Source organism: Equus przewalskii, chromosome 12, assembly GCF_037783145.1.
Source record: "Equus przewalskii isolate Varuska chromosome 12, EquPr2, whole genome shotgun sequence".
NCBI classification, from domain to species: Eukaryota; Metazoa; Chordata; class Mammalia; order Perissodactyla; family Equidae; genus Equus; species Equus przewalskii.
The window spans coordinates 19,183,438-19,199,099 of NC_091842.1; the positions used below are offsets into that span (position 1 = coordinate 19,183,438).

At 44.0% G+C, this 15,662-nt stretch overlaps 1 protein-coding gene across 2 annotated transcripts in view; it reads right to left on the bottom strand.

The window, feature by feature from the left end:
- Positions 1-13,201: 13,201 nt before the first annotated feature.
- The window catches only part of ITGAM (integrin subunit alpha M), a 38,152-nt gene continuing 35,691 nt past the window's right edge, over positions 13,202-15,662 (bottom strand). For both annotated transcript variants that reach the window (XM_070567935.1, XM_070567934.1), the window contains exons 27-30: positions 15,427-15,540; positions 15,238-15,339; positions 14,900-15,010; positions 13,202-14,229 (exon numbers count right to left, since the gene is read on the bottom strand). In XM_070567935.1, the coding sequence (XP_070424036.1) occupies positions 14,170-14,229; positions 14,900-15,010; positions 15,238-15,339; positions 15,427-15,540 (387 nt within the window). In that variant the 3' untranslated portion in view covers positions 13,202-14,169. The remainder of the gene's footprint in view (positions 14,230-14,899; positions 15,011-15,237; positions 15,340-15,426; positions 15,541-15,662) is intronic.

The following is a 15,662-nucleotide window of genomic DNA, read 5'->3' on the forward strand; positions in this document are numbered from 1 at the left end:
GACTATAGGGGAATGTGTTTCAGAAGGGATTGCCAAATGAGGAAGAGGCATAAGACAGGAGGGCTTCTGGGAAAATGAGTGAAACCAGAGAGTGGGAGGTGGGAAGTGGCAAGAGATGAGGTCAGTGTGGTGGGGGAGGAGGAGGAGGAAGCATGCCCCAGTCCTGGAAAGCCCCCTTCAGGCATATTGACTTTATCCTGAGTGCAAAGGGAAGCACTGAAGTGAATTAGGAAGACAGCTCATCAAATTTACATTTTAGAAGGCTAGAAAGAGGGGCAGTAAGAGACATGATTTCTTTGGAAACTAGCTGGAAACAGATATCAGTCAGGAGGGAGATGGTGGGGACGTGTGGGGTGAGCTAGTAGCCATGAGAATAGACTGGAGACAGACTGGGCACTGAGGAGAGGGCAGTGGTGATGGTCCCCGAGCTAGAGAGTACAGGAGGAAGGGAGGAGGAGTGGGTTAGGCCAACTTTGGTTTTAAGAAAACCAAAATACAGTGTTTAAGAGCTTGACTCTTTCACCCTCTATGCCTCGGTTTCCTCATCTGCAAAATATAGGTATAATAAAAGTATGCACCTCCTATTGTTGCTGGGAAAGTTAAGTTAGTAAATGTGAAATGCTTATAAGACTGTGTAAGAGCTTTAATTATTGGCTATTATCACTACTATGCTGTGATGATTATTTGTGCTACATAAGAGGGGCCTGAAGGGCTTCCAAGAGGAGATGTCCTGGAGGCAGTTGGGTACATGGGCAGACCTCAGAAGAAAAGTCTGGGTTGGAGATGAGTTTTAGAACCTTCAGCAAAAGTGCGGGATGAGATCCTGGTAGGAGTCAGACGAGGGAAGAGAAAGATGGGCCTGGAATGGGTCCCAGGGAAATGCCAATGTTGGCAGTAGAGCAGAAGCCCGTGAAGACTGAGAAGGAAGTTCTCAAAGAGAAAGACAGAAGCCCAGAAGAAAGAAGGGCATTGTGGAAGGCAGCCTGGAGAGAATGTAAACAATGTCACAGCCTGCCAGACATCAAATGAGGTAAGAAATGAAGAAGGCCTAGGATCTGGCAACCAAGGCCGTCAGTGACCCTAGAGTGGGCCATGCCAGGAAAGTGGGGAGGAGCTGGGGCTGAGGAACGTGGGCAGCAACATCACCTGGAAGCAAGCAGCCCTAAAGAGACCTCAGACACCATACAGCTGGAGAAAGGCCCTGGAATTCTTGGAGACGAGAATTTGAGAGAGAGAAAGAGAGGGTAGGGTTTTAAATTCTAAAAAGAAAATTGGGACCAAAAAAAAAACAGTAAAGAGAAAGAAGAAGTGGCCCAGACTCTAGAGAAGGTAAAAGATGAACTGGAAATGACTCAAGCCAGAAGAAGTCTAGGAGACTCAAGGCTAGTCTTATAGACAGGGTGAGTACCAGAGAGGCCCCCAGCCTTCGAAGGTGCCTTGAATCCTGTCCTTTCCGTTGCTCTCTTTCCTCCGGCTTGGGTTCCACGCTTGGTAGGTGAGGGTGGACAAGACAAGAACGCTGGATGAGTAAGACTCCGTCTCTTCTTTCAAGCTGCCCGACATACTTCCATGATACTTCACAGAAAAGACAAGATAAGACACCTTACCTTTGGCAAGGATAACTTCGATCATTAAAGTGTAGAAGAGGATGTGTCCTTAATTCAAGTCACTCGTTTTACCAATGAGGGAAGTCAGGCTCCAGCCAGGGACCTTAGGGTGTCTAAAACTCACATTTCAATGAATCATGACTGTGACATTTCCAGAAAAAGAATGGCAGCTGAGGGGGATGATATAAGCAAGGAAGGGGTGGATACTCAAGTTACCCATCTCCTCAGCCCAGATGGATCATGAGTCAGTCACATCCAGCTCTGTCCATCTGGCACCCATAGGGTGCTCAGAGCCCAGGCTGAGCTTGTGGCAAGAGGTCAAGGGCAGAGGAGCACCTGGGGAAGTTTGGAGAGGAGCCAGCCTTTCCCACTGCCAGCATTCCTGACTCAATAAGTTTCCGCTCTGTCCCTGAGCTTAGAGGTACTGACTGAGGAAGATTCTGGCAGCGTGGTGTAGCAGGAGGGGCTGCATCTCATCTGCCACATACTGGGAGTAGGGGTGGGAAGCGTGGAGAAACCAGAACAGAAACTGCATTAATTCACATCTAAGTTGCCTGAGCTAAGTGGAACTAAATAATTTGGGATCTGTCTCTTGGGTTGTGTGTGTGTGTAAGAGAGAGACTGGCCCTGAACAAACATCTATGGCTAATCTTCCTCTTTTCACTTGAGAAAGACTGTCGCTGAGCTAAGATCTGCGCCAATCTTCCTTACTTTGTATGTGGGACACTGCCACAGCATGGCTTGATGAACACGGCATACGTCCACATCCAGGATCCGAAACTGTGAACCCTGGGCTGCTGAAGCCGAGTGTGTGAACTTAACCACTACACCACCGGGATGGCCCCTGGGTTGCTTCTTTTTCATGGGAAGAAGAAAACAGAAATCTGGTGGCAGAAACCCTCAGATTTCTCCGTTCATTTCTACCCCACACTCATCCACAGGGCCTGAATAAACTTTCCCTATGGTTTCTGCCCTTCCTCTTGCTACATGCAATCTGTCTCACTTCTCTGTCTTTGAAGGAAAATTTCCCACCTCAACCCCGAATTTTCTCAAAATAGAATTTATTTTAATTCTACACACATGCAGAGGTACTCAGGAAGAGGTTCCCCTCCAAAAGTAGCTGGTTGTCCCTGCACTCCTGGATCCCTGGGCATGGAGTTCTGGTGTGATGGATGATTTGGGAGTGCTGGAGGATTTTAGTCCATGGTTGAGAAGCTTGGGACGTGGAAGTGTTGACTTAAAAAGTAAATTGGCCAGTTGTTTTACCTGCAAAAGAAGTTTATTTGGGAATAGCCATTAGAATTGCAATTCAGGATAAGCAGGGTATGGCAGACCATAGGCAAATCCAAAGAAACAAAGGAAGGGGCTTGCTTTTATAGAAGAAAAGGGAGAGTAGAGAGAGGCTGTAATAAACAGAGTCTATTGGAAGAAACTGAAAGTCCAAAGTGTAGAGGCATCTCATTGGTTGGGTTGCTACAGTCTCTCATTGCTTCAGCTGTTGCTGAACAAGGAGAAAAATCTTCCTTCCTTCTGCTGTATACTAAAGTAGTAAACACCTTCCTGTCAGAGATGCAAGCATACATCTCTTCCTGTTTGGAGTAATTGAGGAGTGTGATAGGGCATGAGAGCTCCCCCTACAGGCCTTCCTGACTCCAATTTGGTTGAGATTTCTTTTATTAATTTCCCATTTTCCCCTTTTGATCAATATCTTTCTCCAAAAGCACTGATGATCAAGAGTCAGGTTTTCCAAATTCAGTAGCCTTTGTCCCTTGGTGCCAGGAAAGACCTTTCCTGGGTGTCATGTTCCACATTTGAGGGAAAGAGTACCTACCAGAAACCGCTTAAGGCCACATTTGAGAAACACAGAAAGGTAGTAGGGAGAACTCTCAGGCATTTCCTATCCAAAGTCTATATTTTGTCAAGCTCATTGGAAATCATCTCAAAGCACTAGCCTGCATCACCTTATTAGGCATGCCATTTTTGCAATGGTTCAACAAGCAACAGGAGGTATGCATAAGTCTCCCACGTAAGTGGCAGTATCTTTGGACCCATTCATTGGCATAGAGGCATTAGAATTATTTAAGTAAGGCTCAGACATTATGTTGTTATATACCAAGTGATTGCCTAAATATATGGGTAAATCAACAAATTTACAAATGGCCTGATTTACATTAGTGGCCCCACAGAATTTTTCATACAAATATTCAGAAGACCTTGTTTTCCCATCCCAGGGTTGGGTTAGATTGAAACAAGCAATGAGGTTAGATGAGCTTAGTACCCTAACTTTATAAAATGAGCCCATGGAACAATTTAAACATATAGTGGCATTTGGAATTTCAGTGAAATTACTTATAGAGTGAACTAAGGGGTCATGTCTCTTCTGGACAGATTGAGGCTTCTGATGACAAATCCAATAATCAGAGAGGATTCCTTCCCCCTTTCACAAAAGATTGGAAAATGCGGACAAGGGCCTTGTTCCTCCAAGAAAAAGAGGGAGAAAATAAAGTAAGAAGTAACAGTGAGAAAATGGTCTATAGGCTTGGCCTGGTCATCTTGGAAAAGCTGTCTCCCTCAGATGTCAGCTGCTTCTCTTGCTAGTCAATTTGATTTGGATGTCTCCAGCGTTTATACAGAACCAGATGTTAAGTGGAGCATTCTTTAGCTCTGATGTGTGTACCCAAGGCTCAAGTCCCTGGAGTTTGGCTGCCATCTGGATAGTGAGGAGGACATGGTATAGTCCCTCCCAAAGAGATTTCAAAGGCAGTAAAAGTTGAAAACATTAGTTTGGAGAGCCATAGCCAGACTTGTAAGAAAACTAGAAGAATTTAGGATCCAGTCCAGCTTACAATATACAGCCATGCATCACTTAATGATGGGGATACATTCTGAGAAACACATCATTAGGCAATTTGGCTGTTGTGCAAACATCATAGAGTGACTTACACAAACCTAGATGGTATAGCCTACTACACACCTAGGCTATATGGTTGTAATCTTATGGAACCACCACTGTATATGTGGCCCATCACTGACCCAAATGTAGTTATGTGGTGCATGACTGCATAACAAAACATTAAAGACAATTAATAGGACTAGAATTTAATATCTATAACAGTGCAAACATAATTTCTCTCTCCACAACTACCCTCATGTTTGCTAAAGATACTCATAGCAAAGCTAACTTGTTTGTATTAAACTCGGCCTGATTATTTCTATAAATGCAGGGAGAATAGTGATTAATCATATAAGTTCTTTCTTTAAGATTGCTTTGCTGGAACCTTGTAAGCAAGGCAGTAGGCCAATTTTTCCAAGAAGTTTTTTAAAGTTCTCTGGTCATTTCTGAGTCTATGTACATCTTTCTTGAATAGGATAATCTAGTCAAAGCATTAGTAAATAGTCAATATTTCCAATTGTATCCTGTTATGAGGAGAATAAATTCTCATTGAATTTACCCAAATACGTATATTGTCATGAAAAGGATACTTAACAGTTTCTGAATTCTGGAGGGATCAGGTAGGGAGAAAAAAATAAATGCTTCAACTTTTGTTGCAAAGATACACTTTACAAATTGCTGTAAATTAGATAGCTTAAAGGAGAAGAGAAAAGGGGTCCTTTACATCTGGAAAACAAAACATTAAAGCAATCAGTTTTCCATTTGAGTTTTAGAAATTCTTACCCTGTTTAGCATTATGATCTTAAAGTCATCAAAAACCTGTATTCCAGAGTATTTGTCAAAACCTTTCCCATGAATCTCTTTGAAAACAAAACATATTTGTAAAAGCATCAAAGTAAAACAGTAACTGTCTGTAAATGACAAAGGACTTTTTAAAAAGGCAATGGGTAAGGATCAGACGAGGGTTTGTTATTAGACAGTTGACAAGGGAATCAGTATTTTTGTGACATACATTTTCAGATAGTAACTAGAATCACAAGTGACAACACTATGTTAGGACATATCAGATTTTTAGAAACTTTAGACAATTTCTAGAATAACGTAACATTCACCTAGACAACATAACCTAAAAAGGTTTATTATCACTTATTTGACCACGCTTCCTGTGTAGTTTGGCATATCAAATAAGCCTAATAAGTTTAACATCTTTTTTATGAGAGAAAACAAATCCTTTGAGAAGTTCCAAGGGTCTTCTGGAAATTCTCAAAGTTACTTTCAGGCCAAAAATACTTCATTTAGAATTTTAATTTTAGGGAATTTTGTCAAAAATATCAAAAGATTTGGACATGACAAAATAGGATCACAGATCATTATGAAATAATGCTTAAGTATCTATTGGATTAAAGTAACAATAAAAGATTTCAAAGGCAAATACAAAAGGTTACATAGCTGTAAACAAAATTTAACTTCTTTAATATTAAGAAGACTTGGTTTTCATAAATAATTAAAGACCTGATTAAAAACAACACTGGAAATTATTTCAATGAAACACAAAAGCTCGGTGTTCTAGGGATATTACTTAAAAAGTAAAGAAGCTTTCACAATCTGTTATCAAAAGCAGACCAATAGCCTGAGAAAACTGTATCCTTTCAACAGAAAAGAAAGCCAGATTTTAATTTTGCATGAGCTTACTTCTGATATTAAAACTCATTCATTCTGATCTTAGCCAGTCCTGACCACTCATAAAATTCCCTTCCCAAGCAAGATTTCTTTCCATAAACCTTCTATAACTTTCTTTTTACATTCAGATTTTGTCCTATGTTTTCCTCTTTCTCATTCTGAAATAACCAGACTCTCCTTAAGATAAAACTGCTTTCTTTTCCTTCAACAAAATGCATTACACTTCTTTATACCTTCTTTTGCTGAAATCCACATCCTACTTTCCTTTCATATGGAAATGTTTCCCTTTTTGCTTCTAGTAGCTTTAGTTACATATATTAAAATTCTTAGCCCTTAGAATCCTTAATCTCTAGTGAACACTGGGAAGTAAGCAATTGTGGACCTGCAAATTAATAATCTTTCAATGAGGCACAAGACATAGTTACTAACAGATCCAAATTTATCTTTAGTTTCTTTGCAATAGGAAGCCAAAAGTAGATGAACCTATGTTCATTAATTAATATTTTTAGTCTTTTGTTTGAAAAATGATCCAAATATTCACTGAAATTCCATCATTTAATTTAACTTAGCAAAACTCTAAAGTTTCAAGTTAACCAAAAAGATTTTGGAAGCTATTTTAAGCACACGTACCATAAAACATAATTATTGCACCCAAAACTCTTATTCCATTTCCATCTATCTAAATCATTTGTTCCAAACAATTATGTTTAGACTATTCACAAAAACTTGATGTGACATTAAATCAGTTAGCCATTATCTTAAGTTATTCTTTTCTTGCTGACAAATTTTGTAACAGACAGACTATGAACTTAATAAATTTGGGCAGAATGAAAGTTGCACATTTGCTTTACACCCAATATTAACAACTCTGAATATATGCATGTTTTTATTTAAACCAACAAACTTAAACTAGCTTTTATTTACTAAAGATTAATTCTAGATCACATAAACTTAAAAAGCATTTGGGTTAGTTTCTATGTTGCTGAGAGTATATTTGATTTATATTAATGTTCGATTTCCTTTCAGCCAACTAAATATAGCTCTTTTACGAATTAATTTTGGCAATACCATCTGGAGGTAGGGAAATACCATATCTCTATAACATATATACACAGAGATACGTAACGTACAGACAGGTACAGAGAGAGATCTTATAGCTTTTGCTTTAAAATTTTTAGCCATGTCTCAGGTACAAAATTCAAAAGAATAGTTGGATCCAAATTGCATTAGTGGCAGGTGAGCTAAAGGGCGTCCTTGGTCCAACTCCCACTGCTTGGGAAGTGATTTAGCCAGAACAAGAAGAACATAGTACTTAATTTGTACTTAACTTCTGTGAAACAGAGACAGAGGAGAAAAGGAGAAGTGAAGACAAGTAACCAGGAAACAGGGTGAGCTGGGGGAGGCAGCCTGCTTAAGCGATGTGGAAAAACACTGAAAGCTGTCATAGACTTCTTGACCAGAGACTGCAGAGCTCCCCAGAAGAGTACTCCTCTCTCCCCACATGTACACCCACTTCCCCTTTCCAAGTTTGTACAAGATTTAGCATTTGTAAAAAGCTGTAAGCTCCTTTAAAAAGCAGAAAAAGATAAATAAGCTTCTGAAAATGCAGAGGGGGTAAGTTCTCTTGCTACTACTGTAAGATAAGCATCAGTTGTTCCATCAATTGCAAGTATCCACTGAGTGCCTCCTCAGTGCCAGGCATTGTAGCCAGGGCAAGAAAACAAATAACTCAAATACGTTTTCAGATACTCATAAGAGTTATAAAGAAAACAAAACCACACATGAGCCAGAGAATTCTTTGTAATGGCAATCTCCTTAGATCTGGTTTCCTGGAAGCAGAATCTGAGAGGGGAATTTGGGTGCTAGTGATTTACTGAAGGACGCTCTTAGGAAAAGGGGATGAAGGAAGCAGGATGGAGCAGGGAAAGAAGCTAAATGATAATGAGACTGAAATCTAGTTTCAGCCTGATCCCAGGGGGAGCTCTGAAGCAGGAACTGCACCACAGAACAGGTCCCCCCTTAAGGCCAGGATCTGGTCCTAGGTACCTGCTGCATCTGTCAGTCATCGACCAGTGGCTGCTCTTCCACCATCTCCCACACCCAGGGACAGAGGTTGCTCCTGTTCAGCCAAGGATGATTCTCCAGAGAAGGGGAAGCCTTTAACAGCCAATGCAGCAACTGACAAATTGGTGCTAACCCAGTGGAGGGATCCTGGAGGGGCACAGACAGCATCTAGTGACTATAGAATGGTTTTGTCTTAATCTCTTTTTAGGGCAAAAGGAAGGAGCAAGAGGTTCCTAGGAAGGTGGGGTGGGAGCGCAGAACAGCAGACATCCAGTGTCTCAGGGAGACCGTCGGCCAGGAGGGGCTGTGCCTGGGAGAGGCTGGGCTGAAGATGCCTGTGGGAATTAGGGAAGGGAGAATTCCAGAGAGGAGGGGTAAGTCTGGGTCGTGGCACTCAGCTTCTATATCTTAGTCTTGGCCTGAAAGTAGAATTGTTCTTAACAGGCAAATGTACATATGGCAGAACCTGGCAATCAATGCATTCAATTCGTGTTTACTCAGAGGGACCTGGAAGTTCAGTGGGCAGCAGAGGATAGGGGCAGGTAAGGGGAACATTTTCAGCAATTGTTCATCAAAGTCTGCACCAAAATGAGAATGCCCACAGAGAAACTGGAAAGAAAATAGCTATATTTAATTCTTATCACAGTCACTGGACCAGAGGATTGTGGAAATAAATGAAGACCAACCAAATGAGAACAGGCAAAGGTTATTTATTCAGAGCTTGCTCTAGCAAGAAAGTCAGACACCATCAGTTGCATCTTGGGAGATTTGCTTTGTCCATTTGCATAATCAGTCTCTCAGGATTTAGAAAATGTGAAGTAGTCACATATAGTCAGATACTATACGGTGCTGAAGAAATATGTTGGGACATGGGGAAACAGATTTTTGAGAGCTCTGTCTCCTGATAGAGGGCACAAAGATAACAGGAAGCTGGGAAATCCAACCTCTTCATTCATTCACTCATTCATTTACTCAACACATACATTCACAATTGTTTGTTCCATGTTCCAGATATTCTCCTAGGGGTCCCTACCCTCCAGGAATGGGCAGTGTCCAGCGGAAGAAACACAGGTTACTGGGCAGCATATGAGAGGTGGAGCTCCTGTCGGCTAGGGAGTCAGGAGGATCTGGATGAAGTCACACTCAAGCTAAGATAAGAATTATGTGAAGGAGAAGAGGAAGTGAGTTCCAGGCAGAGGGTACAGCATGGACAGAGGCTGGGAAGTGAAAGGGAGTGTCAGGAACACAGATACATACTGATCTGTCCTTGACAGGTCATGTTGAGGCCTGACATCCCAGAGTAATTATCAATCACACTCCCTTTCACTTTCAAAAGGGTCCTGGTTGGTCACCCTAAAAATGCACATTTGAGAAATATGAGGTGGAGATGGAAGGGCTGGAGCAGAAGGTCAGCTGCGGAGCTGGGCGGGGGCCATATCATGCAGGGCCTCAAAGGTCACCTTAAACACAGCGGCCCTGGCCTCAGAGGCAGGAGTGCTGTATGGAGCAAACTGGAGAGCCACGTCCTGCCTCACAAGGTGGCTCAGCAGTGCTGAAGCCTTATGTTGCCAAACACTCCTGTTTTTCAAGGGAAGCCATAGATCTGGATTTCTCTCAGAAATCTCTCAATTTTCAAATGTCAATAACTAACCAAAAACAAATAAATAAGTAAAACCATATGGGCTAAATAAAACCTGAGGGCTGCCTTTGGCCCAAGGATTGCCAGTTTGAGATCTATTTTCTAAAATGTAACTGGTTAAGAGCTGAGGATTAAAAAAAAAAAAAGCCTATGAGCTTTCCCTGGGGAAGGGAAATCCCCAACATCAGGACACACATCTCTGGGTAATCTTTCAAGAGAGGGAGGGGAAACACCTGCCTAGGAACTTTCTCATGCATCTTTCTCATGCATCAAGGTAAACAGGTCAGTTAATTTCTCTATCAGGTCATTTTGCCACCAGGAGGGAAGGAACAGAGGGATGGGACCCTCCCCATGGTGCTCTCAGGGCTTGAGGATAAATACTTGGAGATCCAACCAAGTGGACTCATCAGGAAGGTCCTACAGATGGAGAAAGCATAACTAAAGCCTGTGGCCATGCCAAGGATGGATAGTGGGGGACACTCCCAGCCCCTCCATTTTGGATGCCAACCATATCATGGGTTATGATAAGAAGGACAGGACTGAAATGCTAGGAGTTGGGTAACAGTATCATCAAGAAGTCTTCAGGCTTTACCACAAGTTTAGCTTCTTTTCTCAAGTAAGAAAACGGAACTTTTGGGAAGGTAGTGGTATCAGTTACAACACAGGGGAAGTTGCTGTATCAGAGGCTCAGGATACCAGTGTCTTAAACAAGATCAGTGTTCATCTCTCTTCTATGACAGTATGAGAATATGGAGTCAGGGGCTAACATGGTGGTTCTACAGAGTTAGAATTCAGGGTCTTTCTATCTCACTCTGGCATTCTTAGGTGTTGCCCTCGTCTACAAGGTCCAAAATGGTGCACCATGACATTCACACTCCAGCTGGTGGAGAGACAGTAAGGATAAAGGGAAGACGAACCTTCTGTCAAAAGACCTGACTCCAAAGGTGTTCACTTACTCTACTCACATCCCATTAGCTAGAACCTAGCCACATGGCCATCCCTAGCTGCAAAGGAAAGTGGGAAATGTGCTCGTCAACTGGGTAGCTATATTAGTTATGCACTGCAGCATAATAAACCTCTCCAGAACGAAGTGGATTGAAACATCAACAATTTATTACTTCTCAAAGTTCCGTGAAGTGACAATCTGGGCAGTTCTTCTGTTGGACTTGCCCAATGGCTGGACTGGGCTGGAAGGTCCGTGGTGGCCTCACGCATGCAAGTTGTGCTGCCTGTCAGCCACAGGCCTCAGTTATCTCCCCCATGTGGCTACTCATTCTCCAGTAGGCTAGAGTGGTCTCAGCATAGTGGTCTCAGGATTCTGAGAAGGTGAGAGCAGAAGCTGCGCTGCTTCTTACAGGCTAGACTCCGGAACTCGCACAACATCCCTTCTACCACATAATGTTGGTCAAAGGAAGCCACAAGACCAGCCCAGATTCCAGGGGGTAGAAAGATGGGGCCCATCACTTGACCGGAGGAGCAGCAATGTCACATTGCAAAAGAGCGGGCCTTAGGGAAGCACAATTCATGGGGGGTCACAGTTATAACAGTCTTTCCTGATGGCCCAGATAAGAACCGTGTTACTAAGCAAGCAAAGGAGGGAGGAGACTGAAGGAATTCATTTATTCTGAATCAAGGGACCCCAGAAAGTGAAAACACGGGTAGAGCTTCCTGGGGTTGGCTGCTTATCACCAGAGATTTATGGCCCTGTTTATTAGTAACTTTGTGGTCACGCTAGGGTAATTTTTCACTAGAAATGATTTACTTTCTAACCCACCATAAAGTTCCTATCTGGCTGAATTCAACACAAGCTTCCAATTCAAAAATGCTGATGTGGGCTCCGAGCTCGCAGGACCTTGACTGTCCATTACAGAACAGGTGCCTGCAGATGCAGAGGCCCTCTCCTCTCCGAGGTCAGTTAAGAACTTCTGCAGATACTGAGGTCTCTTATCGTCCAACTCAAGGAAGAAGAAAAACATTTTTAACCCATCTTAAAGTCAGGAGACGACATTGTGTAGAACCATCTAAAGGTGACGTGCTGTGGCGCCCCCAAGGATACAAAGGGCGATTGGCTCATTAGTCACCCTTTGATGACATCTTATTGCACTTTGAATAAAACTGAAACTCCTCACTCTGGCTTACAGAGCGCATATGCCCAAGCTCCCGCCCAGGCTTCTAGCCTCACCTGTGCTGCCTTCTGACTGGAAAACTCCTGCCCCTACTTGAGTCAGGTGTCGCTTCCCCTGGGGACACTTCCCTCACCTTCCCAAGAAGGATAAGTTCTCTCTCCTTCCTATTACATCTGGAACAGATGTCCATCTAAGTCATAGTTGTCTTGTATTTCAGTGAACTGCATGAAATTGCCCTTTTTGTCAACAAACATGTCAGCAAGTTCATATGGTTCACCTAATATTATAACCGCTAAATAACAGCCTCTCCCTCCCTACACCTCCCTCGTGCCTGCTGCAGGGCCACTCCTCTGAAGCCGCCAGGACAGTAAAAGAGAAAAGCTCTGGGGCCAGAAAGAGCTGGGTTTGAATTCCAGCTCCATTCCCTTCTCATCTGTGTGACCTCAGGCAATTGGTATGATCTCTCTAAGCCTCAGTGTCCTCATAAGTGAAATTCAGATACTATTAAATAGCAGGTGGTACCCACGCGGCAGACTGGTGTGAGAATTAAATAGGATGTGTGCTAAAGCACGAGTAGTGGCTACTGCATTGGCAAAAGCATGGAGATAGGCACTGGGGATACCTTCCAGAGGAGGGAGGGCTACCTGGAAACAGCTAGCAAAACCTGACCTGCAGACACCCTTGATAGCAAGTGCTGTTGGCCGCCTGCCTGGACCCCTGTGGGCCTTGCCAGGGTCTATGCTCACCTGTCAGACTTCCAACTGGCAGCACCTGTATCCCCTTCTCTGACCACCAGAGCCCCCTCTGCCCACATTCAGGGCAGGCCAGAAGTGCCAGGGAATTAACACCCCACCACCACCACCGCCATGAAGAACAGCCCTCAGCCAATGACTATGTGGAATTGGCGTATACATACCCCAGCTCCTTCTCTCCTCAGGCGGGACAACGCTGAGGTGTGCATTCCACTCTGTCTCCCAGAACTCCTCAGTGGGGTTACCCTCCAGGGGCTCACAGTGGTGCCTCTGTTGATAACACCCCCTTCCCTTCTCCAGCTCACGTCCCTTGCCTATTGGTATTTCCTGAGACCACTCTTAAATATATTTCACTCAAATTCGTATCTTGGCTTTGCATCTGGGAGAACCTAAACCTCTGGGAATATAACCTATAAATTATCCTTACACATATGCGAAAATGACATATACTCAATTTATTTATTCACCATTGTTTGTATTTGTGAGAGGTTGAACATAATATATCGAAAGGAGACTGGTTAAATGCATTATGATCCACCCACACAGTGGAATACTATGCAGCTGTATAAAAGAATGAAAAGGTATTTTAAGTCTTGATATGAAACAATGTCTGGACTATATTAACCAAAAAAGCAAGATGCAGAACAGTATAAATGACATATGCTACGATTTGCGTAAAAAAGTTTGTGTGTGTGACCCGAAAACACATAATCTTGACTGCCCTTCAGGAGGGACTTGAACGGCTGGGGGGACCAGGAGGAAAGGGAGACTTTTCACCACACGCCCCTGCACATCTTCGATTTTTATACTATGACAGGTTTATCTGTTCAAAAATAAAAGTAACATTAAAATAATAAATAAATGGATAAAGGGAGTACATCATTGCTCATTGTACATATTTAGCTCTAGTGTGGAATGAGTTGGACAGGCTCCTGTTATCTGACTACATCCTGGTTCCACCACAGTTCCTCCATGTGGTCTCAGTCCCAGGTACACAGGCTCCCGCAGGTCTGCGTGCTCACCCACAAAAGGAAGTCTCGCTGCCTCCAGCAGGGGGAGAATCTGTTGCATTTCCCTTTATGCTCACCCACAAGAGCTGCGGTGACCTCTGTCCCAGAGGAAGGCCCAACGGCACCTTCACCCACACACAAGGAAGCCCAAGCAATTCCCTTCTGCCTGAGAGGTTGTCTCTGTGCAAGAGACATCTGAGTCACACACACAACTCACACACACTCACGCACACACTTGTACACACACACATGAATGGAAAACCAAGCAGGTCTTTCCTGAGACATCACCATCCCACTCTCCTAATGGACGTGTCTGTCCAGCAGGCTGGGGACCTGCATGTTGATCTAACCAAAGTCCTGCTTGTTGCAGGAGAGGCCACTCAGTGGGGAAGGAGCCGTTACTGGGGTGGTGCAGCTTCATTCATCATGTCCTTGTACTGCCGTTTGAAGAAGCCAAGCTGTGGGGGCAGAAACAGAGGAGTAAGGGCCACCAAAGCTGGTGGCAGGTGGGGGGGGGGGTGAAGGCCATGCAGACCAGGAGGGGAGACAGAGGGACCAAGAGATACAAAGAGTAATGTGGCAGAATGTAGAAGATACCTGGGAAAAGTGGGGCAGAGAGGGAGATGGCATCAATATTGGGGCCAGGAAAGAAATACAAAATGTAACAATAAGAAGAAAAACTACTCCTTATATAGTGGTCACTCTGTACCAGAGACCATTCTAAGTGTTTTACATATATTAACCCAATTACCTTCACAAAACGGGTACAGTCATATGCTGCTTAATGACGGGGATACATTCTGAGAAATGCATTGTTAGGTGATTTCACTGTTGTGTGGACATCATAGAGTGCACTTACACAGACCTAGAGGGTATAGCCTACTACACACCTACGCTATTTGGTACCAATCTTATGCGACCACCCATCGTACATGTGACCCTTCATTGACTGAAACACTGTATGCGGCACATGCCTGTACTTATATTCTCATTTTACAGCTGAAGCTCTGTGACTTGCCCCAGGCCACACAGCTGGCAACACTGGGAGTCAAACCCAGTAATGAGCAGCAGAGCGAGAAGCAGTGAGTAGGGAGGGGAGCGAGCAAGAAGAAGGCCACATGGGAATACCTTGTACAGTCCGGCAGTGATGAGAGCCAGGAGCACCAGCCCCCCCACTGAGCTGCCCACGATAAGGGGTACAGGGTCATGCATTTCATACAGCTCCACTTTGGTATCCGTCTGGGGGTGGGGCATCAGAGGAGATGGACTTTGGATTTCTGGGAGTTCCCCAGTCAGACCTTGTGCACTCCCTGAACCCAATAACTTACCCCTCCCTATGTCTCCAACCTCAGCCCTCACTCTTCCTCCCCACCTCTCTCTCTCTCTCTATCTCTTTACCCAGAGATCTCCACAAGCCCAGCCTCCCCTTCTCCCTCCAATAGTCCCTCTGTGTCTGAGACACATACCTGAGCCCTCACAAATGCCTCCTGTCCTGGAAGCAGGGTGAATATCGAATCATTAAACAAGATCTCCGCTGTGCTCACAATCTGAAGGTAGTTCTGCAAAGCCTGCGGGAGAGGCAGGATGGGAGCTGGACCCATGGGCCCCCTGAAGTATCACAAGTGTGTCCAGCTGAGCCTCAGGCCCCCACGTACCTTGCTATACCAGCCAAACGAGAGGTTGCCTTCGAGGGCGACGTTGAATTCTTGCTGGATGCCAAAGGATGGGATGTCACACTGGATTCTCTGGCAGACAGCAATGGAGCAGTTCTGAGGAAGGGAGGAGAGGAGAGAGATAACTAAGAAAGCTCGATGCAGAAAACGTCCCGTGCACTCAACTCATTCAGCTAAAAGACAGTACAGGGCCCCAACAAGGGGACGGCACTGAGTCT